At 34.2% G+C, this 21,424-nt stretch overlaps 2 protein-coding genes across 3 annotated transcripts; both read left to right on the plus strand.

The window, feature by feature from the left end:
* Positions 1-930: 930 nt before the first annotated feature.
* Positions 931-7,232, plus strand: LOC145814936 (pentatricopeptide repeat-containing protein At5g08305-like). Of its 2 annotated transcripts, XM_082911862.1 has the most exons (2): positions 933-2,532; positions 6,539-7,232. In XM_082911862.1, the coding sequence occupies exons 1-2, from the start codon at positions 1,060-1,062 to the stop codon at positions 6,665-6,667; spliced, it is 1,602 nt and encodes a 533-aa protein (XP_082767988.1). In that variant the 5' UTR covers positions 933-1,059; the 3' UTR covers positions 6,668-7,232. The 2 variants fall into 2 exon arrangements, with proteins under 2 accessions (XP_082767987.1, XP_082767988.1); XM_082911861.1 differs by lacking the exon at positions 6,539-7,232 and having other exon boundaries at positions 931-2,734.
* A 4,940-nt stretch (positions 7,233-12,172) lies between these two features.
* On the plus strand, positions 12,173-15,533 carry LOC145814982 (uncharacterized). Its single transcript, XM_082911952.1, has 6 exons — positions 12,173-12,637; positions 12,683-13,428; positions 13,955-14,097; positions 14,350-14,484; positions 14,707-14,760; positions 14,863-15,533. Exons 1-6 carry the CDS (start codon positions 12,173-12,175, stop codon positions 15,531-15,533), a joined length of 2,214 nt encoding a protein of 737 aa, XP_082768078.1.
* The last annotated feature ends 5,891 nt before the right edge of the window (positions 15,534-21,424 follow it).

The raw sequence follows: 21,424 nt of genomic DNA on the forward strand, positions 1-21,424 counted from the left end.
TGACATCGCAGTGGGTGGAGATGGGAATGAAGGTCGTGGTGGTGGGTGGAGATGAACTAAGATGGGTCAATGAAACTTGAAAGGTGGTAGAAAATGATGTAAAAGTGACATGGGCAGTGGCGCTATTGGCGGTTGGTGAATGTGGGTGAGGATTATAGTGACTGGAGGTAGTGCTGGTAATGACAGCATAAGTTGTCAGCCACAGTTGAGGTGAAATGGGTTAGGGTTAGATTTAAGACTGTAAAATTAGGGTGCGAATAAATTTGTAATTTGCTATTTGGATAAAATTATAATTAAAGAAATGGTGTCCTAGGAAGAAAGGAGGCATTTAGCAACACTAAGGAGGTTAGTGTAATTCACCCCCCATAAATTTTGGGGAACTTATGTGTAGGTCTTAATAAGTGGACTTATTATCCTTTAGATCCTATAATAATTAATGATATTTTTCATTAAATATTATTAAAAAATGTCATTAATTGTTAATTTTTAGCAACAATACAAAAATTTTGTCACAAAATTTGTAACTAATTATAAGTTTTAGCAACAGTTTAAAAAAACCGTCACAAAAAAGTGTCATTAATTCACAATTTTTAGTGACAATTGGAAAAATTCGTCATAGAAAAACATCACTAATTATAAGTTTTAGCGACAATTTATAAAAATCATGACAACAAAAAGTCGCTAATTGTCAATTTTTAGCGACATATGTAAAAAATTGTTATAAAAAAATTATTTTTAACGACAATTTTACCAACGCTTATTTTCAATAAGACTTGATAGAAATTAAGTCTAACTATTAGAATCTATTGATAGTTTATCCTAAATTTTGTTCATGCACGATTTGTTTAATTTTAAATTAATTTTAAAAAATAAATAAAAACATACTGTAGAAAGGTTAAATAGCCTCCAAACAGACCCTTTCTTACAATTTTCCCTCCAAATAAAGAACCTTTTTTTGTGTTTGACGGACCCCCCCTCTCTACCGAAGCAAAATCCCTTATTTTTCTTTGAAACTGCCACACAAACTCATCTTCTTCTCGTGGGTTTACTCAGCTGTAAATGTTGAATGCTTCACTGTTGAGCAAAAATGTCAATCTGAGTCAGACTCTAATCGCATTGCTTGACAAATGCAAGTCAATCTCTCACCTCAAGCAAATTCATGCTCTGGTGATCGCCTTTGGCCTCACCCAAGACGACCCATTTGCTTCAAGAATTCTGTCTTTCGCTGCGACCTTTGATTCTGCTGACATTGCCTACTCTCATCGGATTTTTCGACATCTCCACAATCCAACAATCTTCAACTGGAATACAATCATAAGGGGTTACTCAAAAACCAAAAACCCAATCAAATCGATATCAATTTTCGTCGAAATGTTGCGAATTGGGATCTCACCGGACTATCTCACATACCCATTTCTTGCTAAGGCATCTGCGCGACTGTCGGATCTTAATCTTGGAGTGGCTATCCATGGCCGCATTGCGAAAACTGGTTTGGAATCTGATAGGTTTGTTCAGAATTCTTTGATTCATATGTATGCTTCGGGTGGGAATATAGTGTGTGCACGCAAAGTGTTTGATGAAATGCCCAATAAGAATTTGGTTTCTTGGAATGCAATGTTGGATGGGTATGCAAAGTGTGGGGATATAAGTTTGGCCTGGGAAGTGTTTGAATTAATGCCGGAGAGAGATGTGGTGTCATGGAGCTCTTTGATTGACGGGTATGTCAAGGACGGGCAATATGGTGAGGCATTGGCAATTTTTCAAAGAATGCGAGTCGTCGGGCCCAAGGCCAATGAGGTGACCATGGTGAGTGTTTTGTGTGCTTGTGCACATTTAGGTGCTCTTGAGCATGGGAGGACGATGCATCGTTACATGATCAACAATGCCTTGTCATTAACTCTTGTGTTGCGTACCTCACTTGTGGACATGTACGCCAAATCCGGAGCAATAGAGGAGGCTCTAGTTGTTTTTCGTGGGGTTTCCATGGATCAAACTGATGTGTTAATTTGGAATGCAATGATTGGAGGACTTGCCACTCACGGGTTTGTGTTTGAATCACTTGATATGTTTACAGAAATGCAGATTGTGGGGATCACTCCTGACGAAATCACGTACTTGTGCTTGTTAAGTGCTTGTGCTCATGGAGGGTTAGTGAAGGAAGCTTGGTTTTTCTTCGAGTCTCTTAATAAGCATGGCATGACACCTAAAAGCGAGCATTACGCTTGTATGGTGGATGTTCTAGCTCGTGCAGGTCAATTAACCGAGGCATACCAATTCTTGAGTCAAATACCAATGAAACCAACAGCTTCAATGTTAGGTGCATTGTTTAACGGGTGTATGAGCCATAGAAAATTAGACCTCGCGGAAATAGTGGGGAGGAAGCTCATTGAGTTGGAGCCGCAACACGATGGTAGATATATCGGTTTATCAAATGCTTATGCGGTGATCATGTGTTGGGACGAAGCAAGAATGATGAGAGAAGACATGGAAAGGAGAGGGGTGAAGAAGTCCCCTGGTTTTAGCTTTGTTGAGGTATGTGGAATTCTTCACAGATTCATAGCGCATGATAAAACTCATCAAGAATCAGAACAAATCTATATGATGTTAACCATTGTTGTAGAACAAATGAAATTTGATGCTGATTTTGAAACTGTAGAACAAGAGTTATATGGTAATGGAGTTTTGTGACTCACATTCATCCACTATAGTGCTGTGATTATGCTCGAAATTTACATTACTTGTGTCCTAGGAGGTTTTCTTTGTGCTGTAAGAAATTTTGATCTTAGATGAGTTTTAAGGAATTAGATGGGAGTGTTTTAATACATATTTTACAATTTGATTTTTCTAAATATATTTTTTAAGAGAAATCGATATGATACATGTATGACATGACACATGATACGATATATATTATATATGAATACTTAAATTCTTTAGCAATTTTGAAAAAAGCAATCGTACTTATCTATGGTAAATCTTTATTGTTAAAAATTTTCATTAACATATTAGAAAGGATATTTTTTCAAATGAAAATAGTATTTTTTTTTTCTTTTCTCTATTTTTTAACAAATATCTACTTATTTAGTCTTAAGTATCTTGCAGTTGATTTATGGCTACTTACACAGATTAATGTTTTGAGTTTTCTATTATGAACAAGTTCTTGATCATATATCAGAAGTGGGATATTAGTTGTTTCTTTTATTCTATTTCTATTTTGAGGAGATGTATTGTGGTTAATAATTTGTTTGGAGATTATAAATTGATTAGTAAATCATTAGTATGTTAAGGTATTGTAGTTATTAATTTCTTTTATTCTAGTTTGTATTTCTTTTATTATTTTTCCACTTTTTTTTGTTAAAAGATATTCAGATTTGTTAATTATTTATCTTAGCAGTTTAGGTTTTTGTCTGCAAACAAGTCAAGTAGTAGGTTATTCAAATACGATTTAAGCTCAATCAAAATAATTTAAGTAGATACACTACAAGAAAACTGGGCTTAAGAGACGGAACTTTTGCCGTCGCAAAAAATGACTTTTTGCGACGGCACAACTTGCCGTCGCAAAAAATAAAGTATTTGTGACGGCATAAAATGCTGACGCAAAAAAAAAAAAGAGTATTTGCGACGGTAGAGATTGCTGTCGCAAAAAAATAGAGTTTTTGTGACGGTACAAGCTGCAGTCGCAAAAAAAAAAAAAAAAAAAAAAAAAAAGAAGAAAATTGCGACTTTAATAGGTACCGTTGCAAAAAATAAATAAATATATATATATATATATATTGCGGCTTTGAGACGGCTTCATATATATATTGTCACAAAATGGTTTAAATAAATGCAACGGTATTTTTCTATCACAAATTTTTTTTTTAAAAAAAAAAACGACGTCGTCTTACTATTTTGAACATTTATCTTTTCACCCATTTTTTCATCTTCCTATCTCTCTGTCTCTGTCTCTCTTCTCTTTCTTTCTCTTACTCATCACTCTTCTCTGTCTGTCTGTCTCTCCCTTTCTCTATGTGTCTCTGTCTCTCTTCTCTCTCTCACTCATCACTCTTCTCTGTCTGTCTGTCTCTCTCTTTCTCTCTATGTCTCTGTCTCTCTTCTCTTTCTCTCTCTCACTCATCACTCTTCTCTGTCTGTCTGTCTGTCTCTTTTTCTCTGTGTCTCTCGTCCATCTCTATTCTCTCTATCTCTTTCATCTATCTTCTCTCTCTGTCTCTCTTCTTTTTTTCTATCTCGCTCTCTCGCTCATCTCTTTCTGTCTCTCTCTCGTTTATCTCTTTTCGCTCTTTTTTTTCTCTCTCTCTCTTTGTCTCTCTCTCTCTCTTTGTCTATATCTTTTCACCCATTTTTTCATCTTCCTCTCTCTCTTTTCTTTCTCTCTCTCATTCATCACTCTTCTCTCTCTGTCTGTCTATTTGTCTCTCTCTCTCTCTCATTCATCTATCTCTTCTCTCATCTCTTTTCTCTCTTTGTCTCTTTCGCTCATCTATCTTCTCTCTATCTCTCTCACCCATCTCTCTTCTCTCTATCTCTCTCACCTCTCTCTCGCTCATCTCTCTTCTCTCTGTCTCTCTCGTTCATCTCTTTTCTCTCTATGTCTCTCTCGCTCATCTCTCTTCTCTCTATCTCTCTCTCTGTCTCTCTCGTTCATCTCTCTTCTCTTTCTGTCTCTTTTTCTGTCTTTCACTCTCTATCTCTTTCTCTTTTTCTCTCTTCTCTCTCTCTCTCTCTCTCTCCCCCACTGTGTTCACGTTGCTCACTCTCTCCCTTCCGTCTTCTCTATTTACTGAGCTCCCTCTCGATTTATCGATCCACTACAAAAAAATGCACTTTTAGCGACCACTTTAGCGAAATAATAAATTGTTCAAATTTGACTTAAAAATTTAATGACTTTTAAAATACGTTTGTATAACAAGTTAATCTCAAACAAAATTTTAACAAGTCGAGTTTGAATAGTTTGACTCGTTTTGCTATGCCACTTTAGTTTTCAGTTCTGATTTTGTGATGTTGGATGATTTATCTGTTTCATTGTAGCTATATGTAATACATTAGCATCTTATCATATTTTTTATTTTAAGCATTATTAAGCCCGTTTGGTATCACATATAAATTAGCTTTCATCATTATAACTTGTGAGATCATTAGTTTAAAAGAATTAAAATAAATTATAAATAAGTTTGTTGCAACTTTTTATAATCTGTAAGAGAAATTGAACCAGTAATAAATTATTGCATAACTTTTTTGTTACATAAATATCTAGAATGCCTTCAAAAATTATAATTAAAACAAAATTGAAGTCACAATTTTTTTCTAGTATTTAACTGTTTCAAATAAGTTAAATATATATATAAATTATTACTTAAGAAAATCTCACTCTCTTTTTTTTTTTTTTGTGACAAATAAGTTTAAAAAATTAAATAACTTAGGCCTCGTTTGAGAACAAGTTATTTTAGTAATTTTTTTACTTTTTACGAAAAAATATATAAAAAAGTAGAGAGAGTAATGTGAGAATTTATCTACTAAGTTACACCAAAAGCTTGATTGTGCATCCTTTGGGTAATAGAACAAAAGCATATCAGCTTATTTGAGAAGGAATTGCCAATAGACATCACTTATTGATTTCAAAACTTATATGAATCCTTGATATGCTACAGTAATTATACTAGAAGTTGTGGAACATGGAATTAATATGGGGAATTAATATGGGGAATCAATATAAATGAATTAAGAGATAATTAGTGGAAAGGTTCATTTAATGATATATATATATATATATATATACACGTATATCATTATATTTATTGTACACATATATCCTTTTTGTAGAGATTTGCAAGACAATCATAGAGATTTTTTTTTCTTTTTACCATAGCATTTATTGATTTAATTTTTATTTTTTTTCAAGCTAGAAGATGAAAAGATGATTTGAGCATAAAGTTCACCCTCTTTTTTCTGCCATTTAGCTGGGGTTGTGTGAAAACCAAGTGGTAATATGAGCATCTATGAATTTCTTTTTATAGGTAATTTTGTAGTTTCAGTGTAAAAAAATTGTGTGAAAAGCAGGAATGGCAACGGGCCGGGGCGGAGCTGGGGATTACACTCTCCGTCCCCTATCTCCGAAGGCAAAAAAATTTCCATCCCCGCCCCCGATCCTTGGCGGGGACGCCATCGCCCCCCCGCTCCCGCCCCCTAACAGGGATCGAGTTTCCCCGACCCCGAAAACCCCGACTTGTTTGTTTGTTTTTTTTTAAATAATTTTGTTCAACACAAAAAAAAAAAAAAAAAATTTAATCTATCGTTTTCAGTATATTTCATCATCAACAACTTAAAAATATATATATATATATATATATATATGAAATTGTTCATTACACACACACACACACGTATATGTATCTATCATCATCAACAACAACTTGGAAAAAAAAAAAGAGAGAGATTTGAAATTGTTCATTACACACACACACACACATATATGTATGTATTTGTCATCACCATCAACAATCATCATCACACATATAAATCTAAGTTATCCTCACAGATCAACTGGCACACCGGTCAGCTCAAGCCGTATACCGTCGTCTGGGTCAAATCGAAATCCAAATCATTCACTGGAGCTGCAGCAGAGGCCGAACAGAGGCGGTGCTGTGACGGAGGAGGTAATGAGTGATGTCAAAATCTGCAGCGGAGGACAAGCAGTGTGCTGCAACCACTTTTTCAGCGGATGTGGGAGTGAGGTGGCGGCGTTGGGGAGTCATAGAGGAAGCCATGGCGGCAGAGGCGGTGGTGGTGGAGGATCGGCGGATCTGTTCGATCTGTTCTAGATGATGATGATAAGAAGTGAGAGAATGAGAGAGAGAAATCTGAGTGAGGGAAAGAGAGATAAGAGACGTGGTCTAAGACAGAGATAAGGGATATGAGGGTCTGGTTTATATATATATATATATATATAGGGGTAAAATAGTAATTTCACTTCGAGGACAAATGGGGATGGGGCTAGGGACGGGCCGGATAAGGGTTGGAACACTTATCTCCATCCCCAGCCCGAAACTGATCGGGGATTGATTTTTGAATACCATCCCCTCTCCGTTGGGAATATTTTTCAGGGAAAAAACGCCCAAATCGGGGTCGAGAGGTCTAATCCCCGTCAGGCCGAGTTCAAACCGTCATCCCTAGTGAAAAGTCATAATATTTTATTGAATAGTTTTTTTATTTTTAAAAGAAAAAATTTGTGATTTAAGTCTTATTTATAAGTGTCCTTGGAACGTAATACATATATATATATGTGTGTGTGTTAAAAATTAAAGAAAACAAGACATTTTTTTACTAAATTTAATTAATTTTTTAATATAATTTTAATACACCTTTTCAGTTAATCTTAGTATTAAAAAATATCCTCACAACATTATTTAGCATTTGAGCAGTGGATTTTTTTTTGTTTTTTGTTTTTTGTTTTTTGTTTTTTTTTCTGTATACCATAGGGTTTATTTGAATCTAAGCTAAACATGAGTACAATGATAACTTGTAGATTAGCTGTTTTATACTATCAAATGTGTTTGGTTTCAATTTTCTGAAAATTGAGTTTTTTATTTCTTTGATTTTTTTTGTTTTTAGTGAAATTTTTTAAAATTTTAAGTAATTTTTTATTTTTATTTTTTTAGATACACCTTACTTAGATGTATCTAAATAATAAAATATTTGTAAAAAAGTATTTTAAAAAATAATAAATACACAAAAATAAGAAAAATATATTTAATTTTTTTATTTTGGTATTTAATGGATTTTTTGAAGATTTTTTTTGCCAATATTATACTTTTTAAGTGTATTTATGTTAGGTATGTCTAAAAGTTTTAAAAAAAAAATTTGCTTAAAATGTTAAAAAAATTAATTGAAAACAAAAAATACAGAATTTTTTTTTTTTTTCTAAGTGCATGTACATGAAATAGAGAAACAAGACAATTTCTTGAAGCGAACAAATTCCCTATATTTTGGAAAAGAAAACTGAACATTCAAACCGTAATAAATGAAAAGGAAAAGAAATTAGTGTGTTTGGTTTCAATTTTTTCAATTTAATTTTCTGAAAATTGAATATTTTATTTTTCGTGTTTTCTTTTGGAGAATATTTTTAAATTTTAAGCAATTTTTTTTAAATTTTTTTAGATTCACCTTATTTAAATGTATCTAAATAGTAAAATATTTGTAAAAAAATATTTTAAGAAATTAATAAATATACAAAAATATACAAAAATGTATCGATTTTTTTTTTAATATTTTTGGTGTTCAGTAAATTTTTTAAAGATTTTTTTTAAATATTGTACTTTTTAAGTGTATTTATGTTATGTGTGTCTAAAAATAAAAATAAAAATTACTTAAAATATTAAAAAAATTTAGTGAAAACAAAAAAATACGAAAAACAAAAAATTAAATTTTTTAAAAAATAAATTCTAGAAATAGAAACCAAACAGAGTAAATGTTTCCTATAGTCATCTGGTGGTCTTTGTATGATATACAAAAGATATATATGCCGGAGCCCACCCGATTAATGGATAGTTCTTTTTTTTTTAGGCTAAACATTGATGAGTAGTTGAGGTTTCATAATCAAGTGTTTTTTTAGTATGAAATTAATGGATACATAAATATAGTAGAGTTGATTCTCTAAGATTTTCCTAAATGATTCCAAACGATGTGGTTTTAATTAAGGTAAAAAAACAAACAAGCAGGCTTTTCCCTTTCTCCTCCTCCGTTCACCGATTATATCTGTTCAAACCTCTCATTCGTCGGCTATCGAGCTCTGCCTAATCCTCTTCTTCACCTACTCCTCCTTTACAATAATTCCATAAGTTAAATTTCTTTTACCTTCCCAAAGAAGACTTATAGATAACAATCGCTAACTCTGAAGGCAAAATTTCAAAAGCAACAAATTAAAAGGCATAGCCAACAAATGAACCTATTAGGCTACTATTATTTTTATATTCTAGTTAGGAGTGATTGCGGATCGAGTTGGGTCAAGTGGCATCTCATTCGTTGTCTGTCTAAAATTGGGAGGATTGAAAAAAATTAATCCGCATTCGTCTACCAATTTGGCATATACGAATTGAGCGGGCCGTGGGATTGATGAATAGATTGTCACACCCTAACTTTTATTATTCGAATCCATTACCGAATCCATTATAATAGTTCCATTTAGTTGAGAACATGAACCAGAATAAATAATAACATTCTCTCACGGCAACAATGATGATATAAATAAAACATGGTACAATGCCCCTAGGCTTACATTGAATAACAATAAATACAACAAAAGGAATTTATCATTATATAGTACATGGCACACGGCCAATAAGTAAAGGGCCCGTGGCCAACAATTTAAAGACTTTAAGTCATACGTGATTCCTCCAGCCTTGTACCTGAAAAAGTTTATCAACCCTTAGGATAAGCACTAAGCCCAGTAGAGATCCCGAATATTCTAACCAATCACAACATATAGATAAAAATGATCATGAATGCATCAAGACATACCATATAAGTAGTGTGACATTTAATAGCCAAAATATACACATATAACTGTGTTTATCTCAAAACATTCCTTTTAACACAATTCAGTATAAAACCATTTCTTCTCTTTTACATTCCCATCATTACATCCAAAAGAAAATGTTTTAAAACCTCATTCTTTCTTTGATAAAACTTCTCACGTTAATATAAAATAATCCCACTTAAACAACCGTTTTGAAAATATTACCCCACATCATAATCCCCATCCTACCTCTCAATACACCATAAGCATTTACATCCCAATAGATATATATATATATATATCTACAACCTTCCATGACCATAGGCCCAAGGATTTAAAAAGAACTAGTATAAAACCGTTAACACATATATACATTCAAACGAGATACCCGAAGTATACATACTACCAATCTCATCTCCACAATATGAAAACCGACAACATGTATAAATATCCAAACGAGATAACTAAAGTAATACACACTACCAATCTCCTCTCCACCGCCCTACAGCACGGATGACAGTTCCAACAATACCAATAACACATAACACTTTACCGGCCTCACCCGGAAGGAGGTGCTCCTCGGGTCATACTTGACCAGGTGGAAACCGAAAGGGAACGAAGAACCTATCACAATGGGCCATGCTTTGCCAGCTACGATACGGCGGGAAACAGATCCCTTTTTCACACTTTACCATGCCCAAACCAGACGGGACAAGGAAACTTCTATCAAGGCGCCACGCTTTGCCGGCACAACACGGCGGGTAATGGACCCCCAAACATCATCACAATAAAAATATAAGCATGCAAACCAACATCAATAATACACGGTGTAATACATACACCTAGTTCGATCACCACCATAACACTCACTATCAGTTAATTGCATTAACTTATTTCTTTTAAAATATACTCCGCGAACCACCGTTCCACACAGGTTTTCCTTTATTTCAAACATTCCCAAAACACTTCATGGAGTACTTAACATCAAGACCTTATATAGATGCACAGACCGCTCGAGCGCAAGAAGTGATGCTTGAGCGTCCAGATACAAAAAGTGTGACCACTCGAGCACAAGAAGTGTCGCTCGAGCGTAGAATACAAACTCTCAAAAGTTTTACAGACAAGTGACCACTGCTCGAGCACAAGAAGTATCGCTCGAGCGAACACCACACGAGCACAAGAATGGCCGCTCGAGTGAAGAATAACAACTCCCAGTATCTCTACAGACTTGCAAAAGTGCTAGAAGTTCACAATGACTGCTCGAGCGTAGAAGAAAAATCTGGGCAACAACAGCTTGAGAAACAAGTCACCAACATGTTCCCAACGCAAACAAGACACTCCAATAACCAAACCCGATAAACAATGAGCAGAAGCAAGACATGAACAACCATAAAAGGCAATGAAACCCGGATCCAAAACATCAACAGGTCGGATTCAAACTAGGGTCGCTATATGGATATGATCAGTTTAGCGGTTTGGATTTTACAAATTTTGGACATTTTTTTGAATTATAATTCATTAATTTTACAATCTCCAACAACTAGTCATTTGAAAAAATAAGTGTTATTTGCCCATAATAAATCATGGCACCACACATGCATATTTTTAAGGTATTATTTTTCATTTTTATAAAAATATATATTTTATTATTTGTATTTTATGTTGTTAGTTGTTAGCATTTTTTTTTTTTTTTTGAACTTCACCTACAGACAGATCGGGTTCATGCGGGTGTGAGATGGCTGATCCGCCATCCAAACCATATCTGCAAATTTTGAAATATTTCATCTGCATCCGTTTGCTAAAAAATACATATCCGCCCAAAATCAATTAAATTGAATTAGATCGGATTGAGTTGAATAGATTGGATAGATTTATGATCACTCCTAATTCTAGCTATGATGCTAATTAAGGTAAAAAACAAACAAATAAACAAACAAGTAAGTCTTTCTCGTCCTCGTCCTCCTCCTCCGTCCGCTGATGATATCGGCCCAGACTCCTCCTTCGTCAGCTGGCAATCTCAGCCAAATACCCTCATTTGCCTACTCCTTATTTCCAATAATGTTAAGATATTTAATTGTTTGTTTTCAATAATTCCTATTTGTTAGGAAGTCTGTTGTTTTTACCTATTCCTTAGGAGAATCCCAAATTATTAGGAGTTGTTAGTCGTGGGATTAGACGTTGCTTTATTTCCTAGCTTTCCTTTATTTGCATTTGTATTTAATTAGACTTCATATCAATGAATCAATTTAGCATTCCTTTTTTCTGCAACAAACTCAATTTTAGTTTTCAACAGTTGGTATCAGAGCCCCCACTAGGGCTTGATTTGAAAAAGCAACAGTTTTTATTCTTGCCGCAGCAAGATATTCAATGGCTTCTGAAAACAGCTTTGTGCAACTTGCGATTCCATGCTTCGATGGCCACTATGACCATTGGAGTATGTTGATGGAAAATTTTTTGCGATCCAAGGAGTACTGGACTCTTGTGGAAATCGGCATCGTTGAGCCCGCTAGTGAGACTGTTTTGATAAAAGTGTAGAGAAAGACGTTGGAGGATCAGAGATTGAAGGATTTGATGACAAAGAATTATTTGTTTCAAGCAATAGATCGTGCCATTCTCGAAACCATCCTAAAGGACACTACTAAAGACATCTAGGATTCGATGAATAAGAAGTACCAAGGCACTGCACGAGTGAAACGTGCACAACACCAAGCTCTTCGCAAAGAATTTGAAATTCTTCACATGAAGGAAGGAGTGTCAGTTAATGATTACTTTGCAAGAACACTGTCAATTGCAAACAAGATGCACATTCATGGAGAAAATTTGGAAGATGTTGCAGTCATTAAGAAAATTCTTCGCTCATTGACACGTAAATTTGACTATGTGGTGTGTTCCATTGAAGAATCGAATGACATTGATAGTCTTTCGATTGATGTGTTGCAAATATCACTATTAGTTCATGAGCAGAGGATGACCAACCATGTTGTGAAGGAGCAAGCCTTGAATATCATTACTCATGAAGGAACTACTTCTCCAGGAAGAGGTAGAGGGCGTGGGGGATTTCGAGGAAAAGGTAGAGGTAGAAGATGCCAACTTTCTTGCAATCAAAGAGCACAATTTGACAAGGCGAGTGTGGAATGCTATCACTGTCACAAGCTTGGCCACTATTAGTATGAATGCCCTAACAAAGAGAAGGAAACCAAGGTAAATTTCGCTGAGATTGAAAAGGAAATGCTCTTGATGGCTTACATCGACAAGAAGGAGAATTCATCAGGTGGCACTTGGTATTTGGATTCGGGTTGTAGCAATCACATGTGTGGAAACAAGTCTTTGTTCTATGATTTGGATGAAACATTCAGAGAAACTACGAAGCTTGGGAACAACTCCTGCATTTCTGTCATGGGGAAAAGGGATATCAAATTGCATATGAAAAACAATATGCAGATAGTTTCTAGTGTGTTTTATGTCCCAGATTTGAAAAGCAATCTCATCAGTATAGGCCAACTGCAAGAGAGGGGTTATATCATCATCATCCAACAAAGGCTGTGTCAAATTCATCATCCAGAGAAGGGCCTAGTAGCAAAAGCAAAAATGACAGCCAATCGTATCTTCCCTCTATACATTCAATATGATGCCCAGAAGTGTCTCTCAACAAGAGTGCAAGATCCAACATGGATGTGGCATCTTCGTTATGGTCATTTGAGTTTCAAAGGCTTGAAAACCCTACATGAGAAGAACATGGTGGAAGGACTGCCTAAGATTAATTTTCCCACAGAAATGTGTGAAGATTGTATCGTTGGTAAACAATATCGGGATTCTTTCCTGCAAGGAAAAGCATGGAGAGCTGAGCAAATCCTACAGTTGGTTCATTCAAACATTTATGGACCAATCAATCCAACATCAAATGGAAACAAAAGGTACTTCATTACTTTTATTGGTGATTATAGTCGAAAGACATAGGTTTATTTCTTGCAAGAGAAATTTGAAGCTTTTAGTGTTTTTAAAAGCTTTAAGGCTCGAGTTGAAAAAGAATCTGGCAAGTGCATTCAGATCCTTTGTACAAATCGTGGTGGTGAATTTAACTTACATAACTTTGCAAGTTTTTGTGAATTGCATGGAATACGGAGGCAACTTACTGCTGCATACACACCGCAGCAAAACGGCATGGCAGAAAGAAATAATCAAGAACATAGTGCGTAGCATGTTGGTGAAAAAAAATATTCTGAAGACAAACTGGCCAGATGCAGTCAATTGGAGTGTTCATGTACTCAACCGAAGCCCTACCCTTGTAAAAAACATAACACCAAAAAAAGCTTGGAGTGAAGTCAGGCCATGAGTTGATTACTTCCGAATCTTCAAGTGTATAGCGTATGCACATGTTCCAAATGAAAACAGAACAAAGCTTGACGATAAAAGTGTGAAGTGTGTCTTTATTGGGGTTAGTGAGGAATCCAAGGTGTACAAGTTATATAATCCCATCACTAAGAAAACAATCATCAATCGAGATATTCTGTTTGATGAAGAAAACACATGGGATTGGAGCAGCACCGAACAACAACAAATTTTAACTGATGTTAAGGAAACTGGTAGGGAAATTAAACAGCCACTATCACCTCCTCTTGAAAGTCAGGGGTCTAAATCACAATTTTAGCTTCCTGGTCAGTCCCTTGGAGAAGTTTCACCAAGTTCCTCAACAAGTGTTTCAATTCCAAATGATGATCAGGCATCTAGCTCAGAACCATAACGACAAAGGAAAAGACCATCTTGGATGATAGATTATGTGAGTGGAGATGAATTATTTGATGAGGATACTACTGCTCATTTTGCTTTATTTGCAGGCTCTGATCTTATATTGTTTGCAGAAGTAGTGAAAGAAGAAAAGTGGAAAAAATCTATGGATGCAGAGATTCAAGCTATAGAGAAGAATGAGGCTTGGGAGCTAACCGATCTTCCTGAAGGGCAAAAAACCATTGGTGTAATGTGGGTTTATAAGACGAAGTTGAATTAAAAGGGAGAAATTGACAAGTTCAAAGCAAGGCTGGTTGTTAAAGGCTACAATCAAGAGCATGGAGTTGATTATCAAGAGGTTTTTGCTCCTGTTGCAAGACAGGATACAATTCAGCTAGTGGTTTCATTAGCAACACAAAACTCATGGCCCGTCTTCTAACTTGATGTGAAATTGACCTTCCTTAAAGGTGAACTACTTGAACAAGTCTACATTGAGCAGCCTCCTGGTTATGTGATAAAAGGTAATGAACATAAGGTTTACAGATTGAAAAAAGCTTTATATAGACTGAAGCAGGCACCTCAAGTCTAGTACAATTGTATAGAAGGGCACTTTGAAAATGTAGGTTTCAACAAATGTCCATATGAACACACTCTATTCATCAAGTCTGGAGAAAAAGGTAAAATCCTTATAGTTTGCTCATATGTTGATGTTCTTATTTTCACGGGCAATGATGAGGCTATGTTTGTTGATTTTAAGAATTCTATGATGGCTGATTTTGACATGATTGATTTGGGAAAGATGAAATATTTTCTTGGTATAGAAATACTACAAACAGTTACTGGATGCTTTATTGGGCAAAAGAAATATGCTCAGGAGGTTTTGGAGAGGTTTCACATGGAGAATTATGATCCAGTTGGGTCTCCAACTGAACCAGGATTGAAGCTGTCAAGTGATCTTGACGGAGAAAGGGTTGATAGTACTTACTTCAAACAAATTGTTGGAAGTTTAATGTACTTAATAGCCACTCGGCCTGATATTATGTATGCAATGTGTCTAATTAGCAGGTTTATGGAAAGACCAACAGAGCTGCATCTCAAAGCTACTGAAAGAGTGTTTCGTTACTTGAAAGGAACAACAGATATCGGTATTTTCTACAAGAAAAATGAAGGACCTTTTTTGATTGGTTTCACTAACAGTGATTATGTTGGTGATTTGGATGATAGGTGGAGTACATCAGGCCATGTGTTTATGATGTGTTCAGGTGCCATATCATGGGCATCAAAGAAGCAATAGGTTGTTACCTTGTCCACAACAGAAGCAGAATTCATAGCTGCAACAATTTCTGCATGTCAAGCAATTTGGTTGAGAAGGATTCTTGAAGAATTACAGTTTTATCAACATGGGCCTACTATGATTCATTGTGATAATAGTTCAACTATCAAACTCTCCAAGAGTCTAGTTTTATATGGAAGAAGCAAACATATAGATGTGAGGTTTCATTTTCTCCGTGATCTTGTAACTGAAAAAACCATTGATTTGGTTTATCGTCGAAGTGAAGACCAAGCTACAGATATCCTGACCAAACCTCTAAAGCTGGAAGCATTTGAGAAGTTGCGTGAGTTACTTGGAGTTTGTTCAATTTTTTTTTTTTTAAATTGATTGCGTAGATGGCATTCAGTTTAAGGGAGGGTGTTAAGATATTTAATCGTTTGTTTTCAATAATTCCTATTTGTTAGGAAGTCTGTTGCTTTTATCAATTCCTTAGGAGAATCCCAGATTATTAGGAGTTGTTAGTCGTGGGATTAGACGTTGCTTTATTTTCTAGCTTTCAGTCATTTGCATTTGTATTTAATTAGACTTTATATCAATGAATCAGTATGGCATTCCTTTTACTCATTCTGCAGCAAACTCAGTTTTAGTGTTTCAACAAATAATTCAATAACTTAACTTTTTTTTACCTTCCCAGAAGAGGCTGTAGATAACAATCGCTAACTCCGAAGGCGAAATTTCAAAAGCAACAAATTAAAAAGAATAGCCAACAAATGAACCTATTAGGCTACTATTACTTTTATATTCTAGTTAGGAGTGATTGCAGATCGGGTTGGGTTAGGTTGCATCTCATTCACCATCTGTCTAAAATTAGGCGGATTGAAAAAAATTAATTCGCATCTATCTACCAATTTGACGGGGCGTGCGAGTTGGCGAATGGATACGATCAGTTTAGCAGTTTGGATTTTACATGTTTTGGACATTTTTTTAAATTATAATTCATTAATTTTATAATCTCCAATAACTAGTCATTTGAAAAAATAAGTATTATTTGTCTATAATAAATCATGGCACCACAAATGCATATTTTTAAGGTATTATTTTTAATTTTTATAAAAATATATATTTTATTATTTCTATTCTATGTTGTTACTTGTCAACATTTTTTTTTCCGAACTTCATCTACGGGCAGATCGGGTTCATGCAGGTGCGAGATAGTTGACCTGTAATCTAAACCATATCCGCAAATTTTAAAATATTTCATCTGTATCTGTTCGCTGAAAAATACACATCCGCCCAAAATTAATCGAGTTGAATTGGATCAGATCGAGTTGGACAAGTTGGACGGATCTATGATCACTCTTAATTCTAGCTATGATGCTAATTGTTTTCATTTCTAAATTTTAGTTACACCAAATGCTTGATTTTGTATCTATTGGTGTTGTTTGATTGGAGAGATTAAAAGGTGGGATAGGATTAGAGGATGGATAGGATTTATATCCGTTGTTTGGTTTTCTAATTTTACTTCGGACTAATAGTCCCTTCAGGCTATTAGCCCCAAATGTGTTGGACTATTTTGTCTCATGGGTAGGGGGTTGGAACACAAATGGGGGGGATAAGGGGGATATGAGATGAGGTAGTGAAATGATTATTTTGACCCTCTACTATTTAATTATGTATTATATTTGGTAAAATACAATAAAATTTAAATGTCTCAATTTAAAAATAAAATAATTTTATTTAATTTTTATTGATGTTTTATGTATTTAATTTTTTAAAATAATTTTTTATAGATATTTTATTGATGTTATATTTTAAATTTTTGTTTATATTTTATTTAATTATTATTATTATTTAAAATAAATTTATTTAATTGTGTAAAAAATAAAATAAAATTTTATTTAATCTAGCTAAAAATAATTAAAATATTAAAAATATGTTTAATATTGCTATTATTTAGTAAATAATTGAAAATGGTAAAATAGTCAATTGAACATTTATTCTTCTCTATAATATCTCAAACAAACATAGAATTCATATCGTATCAAACCAAATAGTCATTTCCTGACATCTAATCCCATGACTAAACAAACATGGAATACATATCCTATTCAACCAAACAGTCCTAGGACTATGAATCCCAGGATTACAATCTAATGGATTCCAATTCCCCTTTATCCAGTCCGTCCAAACAAACACACCCTTACAGCATGTTTGTTTGGTTGGATTGAAGGGTGGGATTGGATTAATAGTCCATCTGGATTAATAGTTCGTTGTTTGTTTCAAATTTTTTATACCAGACTATTAATCTCAAATCTGTTGGACTATTGTATCCCATGGAGGGAGGTGGGACACAAATCATGGGATAACTTATCCCATGGGATTAGGTTGCCAAATTACATTGTTGACCCTCTAATATTAAATATCTTTTTCCTCATTGTATTAATCATACTCAATAAAGTAGTTTGAATTTAAAAATAAAATAATTTTATTTAATTTTTAGGATGTTTTATTTATTTAATTTCTTAAAATAATTTTTTATAAATATTTAATTGATGTTTTATTATAAAATTTTGTTGATATTTTATTTAATTTCATTATTTAAATTTTAATAAATGTTTTATTTAATTTCATTATTTAATTATTATTATTTTTTAAAATAAATTTATTTAAAATTTTAATTAAAAAAATAGCATATATTTTTATTGATATTTTATTTATTTTATTTTTTAAAAAAATTATTTAATTGTGTAAAAAATAAAACAAAATAAATTTTTATTTAATCTAGCTTAAAATAATTAAAATATTAAAGATATGTTTAATATTGCTTTTACTTAGCAAATAATTGAAAAGGGTAAAATAGTTATTTGAGCATTTATTCTTCTCCGTAATATTCCAAACAAACATAAGATTCATGTCCTATCCAACCAAATAGTAATTTCCTGACATTTAATCTCATGACTAAACAAACATGTGATATATATTTTATCTAATCAAATAATCTCAGGACTATGAATCCCAGGATTATAATCTGATGAATTTCAATCCCCCTTATTCAATCCGTCCAAACAAACATGTTATTTGGGTATTAGAACAAAAGGACATCAACAATTAAGCTATATTTGAGTAGGAATTTCCAATAGACATCAGTTATTGATTTCAAAACTTTGATGAATCCTTGATACGTTACAGTAATTATACTAGAAGTTGTGGCACATGGAGTTAATATTAGGAATTAGTATAGATGAATTAAGAGATAATTAGTGGAAAGTTTCATTGAATGATATATATATATATTTATTGTAGACATATATATCCTTTTTATAGAGATTTGCTGGACAATCATGGAAATTTTTTTCCTTTTACCATAGCATTTATTGATTTAATTTTGGTTTTGATTTTTTTAACAAGCTAGGAGATGAAAAGATGATTTGAGCACAAAGTTCTCGAAAAATTATTCATTGGTCCTCGGGCAGGGATCACATGTCTCAGGTGGTGCTCCACACCCATCATAACTAGCCATGTCATGCATGATGTGGCAAAGTTATTGACATACCGCTAAGTTGGCACATTATATAATTAGCTAAGTTAGCACATTATATGATTGGTGTGCGGCACTACCTAGGACATGTGACCTGCTGCCCTAAGACCAATGAATAATTTCTCAAAGTTCACCCTCTTTTTCTTGCCATTTAATTGGGGTTACGTGAAAACTAAGTGGTAATATGGGGATCTGTGAATTTCTTTTTATAGGTAATTTTGTATTTTCAGTGTAAAAAAATTGTGTGAAAGGTCATAATTTTTTATTGAACAATTTTTTTATTTTGAAAATAAAAAATTTGTGATTTGAGTGTCCTTAGAACACAATATATATATATATATATATATATAGATATTAAAAGAATTAAAGAAAAGAAGATATGTTTTACTAAGGTCTCATTTGGCAAGTGATTTTTTTAACCAAAAAGTCATTAAAAAAATCAAAAAGCTAATAACCCATACCAAAAAATCAAAGATTCCCTTTTCTCTTTATTTTTTGCACATCTTTTCGTAAAAAGTCAAAAATACATCCCAAACATATTAGTTTTTTTTACATCACATTTTAGCTAAAAAGCCAAAAAGTTACTAAAAAAACCTGTTCCCAAACGAGGCCTAAATTTAATAAATTTTTTAATATAATTGTAATGCACCTTTTCAGTTTAATCTCAGTTAGGGATGGCCATTTAAATCCACTCCGAGGGGGGCTCGCCCATACCCATCCGAATGGGGCAGATTTTACCAACCCCGACACTTATGTAGGGCAAGGGGTGGATTATGTTTTGATCACCCGCAATGGGACTGGGGCGAGGTCGAGCATCACTTCCCCTGATCTAAGCCCGACCCGATATAATTGTTGTTCAAATTGTGAAATTAAATAAATAGATTTATGAAGAAATCAAATTATATACCAAGAACATATGCTGATAATTACAATTAAATTTCAACAGAAATACACAAAACAATAAAAAGGTAAAGAGACGAAATCGAAGCCTGCACGGAAGCAGTTTCCTTAAAACAGATTTCGCCGCCTCACGGGTCGAGTGCTTGAGGAATCCCAGCGTCTGTCTCCTAGGATACGACGGTCAAAACCAGCTACGACAGAAGCACTTTCTGTCTAGCTTAGCGAACAAGAACAGTGGCAGCACTCTCTCAATGTAGGAACTTTCTGACAAACTGACTTGTAAAATGAAAGCAAAAAATTTCTATATTGAAACTTGATAGGAGGGTCTCAATTTATACATGTAAAGGAAAGAGAAGAAGAGCCTCCAGCCTTTAAGGCTGGTCATTAAAACACCAAGCATCCATAGCCCCTTTCCAAAAATATGAAAGTTTGGATGCCCAAAGGATTCACACCCTTTAGCCAAGAAAAATGATTTAAATACTCTTTAAAATCCTATTCATGAATCTAACATCATGAGACAATTTCTTGGCAATTTCTTATTCAAAACTCAATGGTTTTTGGCTCACTTGGACCTAACACAATAAAAGGTTGGGACACACTTTAATATTTAATTAAAGTCACCACACTTTAATATTAAATTAAAGTCAGCAAAAATCATTTTTTCCAACAATCCCCCACATGAATAAAAATTGACCGAAAGACTCAACAAACGGACATCGTTCAACAATAATGACTCGAAAAGAGAGTACAACGAACTAACCCCAACATCAAATAAGGTAGCTTTTGGCTTTGAACCTCTCCCAGTGAAAACCTATCGAGTTTACTGGCTGATCAGTGAATAAGACATCTTGAACTGCTCTGCCGTTTATGTAAACTGAGACAATAGATCTCACACGGGAATTACTCCTATCACCATTCTGTTCTCACTGGTGTGCCCTATGTGGCCCTGGACACTAGCCTGGTTCAGCGAGTGATTTCAAAGAATCTTGGCCTGCCCAATTCTTCTAGAAGCGGCCCCACTTCACACTCACATAGGTGACTCTACTTGAGTATCCTGCAATACTCAACTTAACAGCTTAATACACTAGAGTCATTAAAAGCTCAGCTTAACCTCTACACTTGCAGGTATCACTGATAGAAGGAATGGCTAGAGGTTTAACCACCTCAGTAACATACCACCGTTACACGCAATTAGGTTGTCCCATTGAACCTAGGTCATGGGATCTCTAGTCAACTAGGTTGGGTTTCCATTCCAGTAACTTCCAAAGGCCTCAACCCCATTCCTTTTGACGACGTTTCGACTAACACTCGACTTAACCCTTTGGTTAGTGGATCTGAAATGTTGTCCTTAGACTTTACATAGTCTAAAGAGACAACTCCATTCGAGAGTAGTTGTCGTATGGAATAATGTCTACGACGGAAATGTCTAGACTTTCCATTATACATATTATTTTGTGCCCTACCAATTGCAGAT

This window comes from Camellia sinensis, unplaced genomic scaffold (genome assembly GCF_055761805.1).
Source record: "Camellia sinensis isolate YWXY unplaced genomic scaffold, ASM5576180v1 Unanchor14, whole genome shotgun sequence".
NCBI classification, from domain to species: domain Eukaryota; kingdom Viridiplantae; phylum Streptophyta; class Magnoliopsida; order Ericales; family Theaceae; genus Camellia; species Camellia sinensis.

Bases quoted from the DNA above. Each gene is read 5' to 3' on its own strand.
- LOC145814936 (XM_082911861.1), top strand. From the start codon at position 1,060: ATGTTGAATGCTTCACTGTTGAGCAAAAATGTCAATCTGAGTCAGACT.
- LOC145814982 (XM_082911952.1), top strand. From the start codon at position 12,173: ATGAATAAGAAGTACCAAGGCACTGCACGAGTGAAACGTGCACAACAC. The intron at 12,638-12,682 runs GCGAGTGTGGAA...GGCCACTATTAG, and splicing joins AAAGAGCACAATTTGACAAG to TATGAATGCCCTAACAAAGA. The intron at 13,429-13,954 runs GTACTTCATTAC...TATTGGGGTTAG, and splicing joins ACATCAAATGGAAACAAAAG to TGAGGAATCCAAGGTGTACA.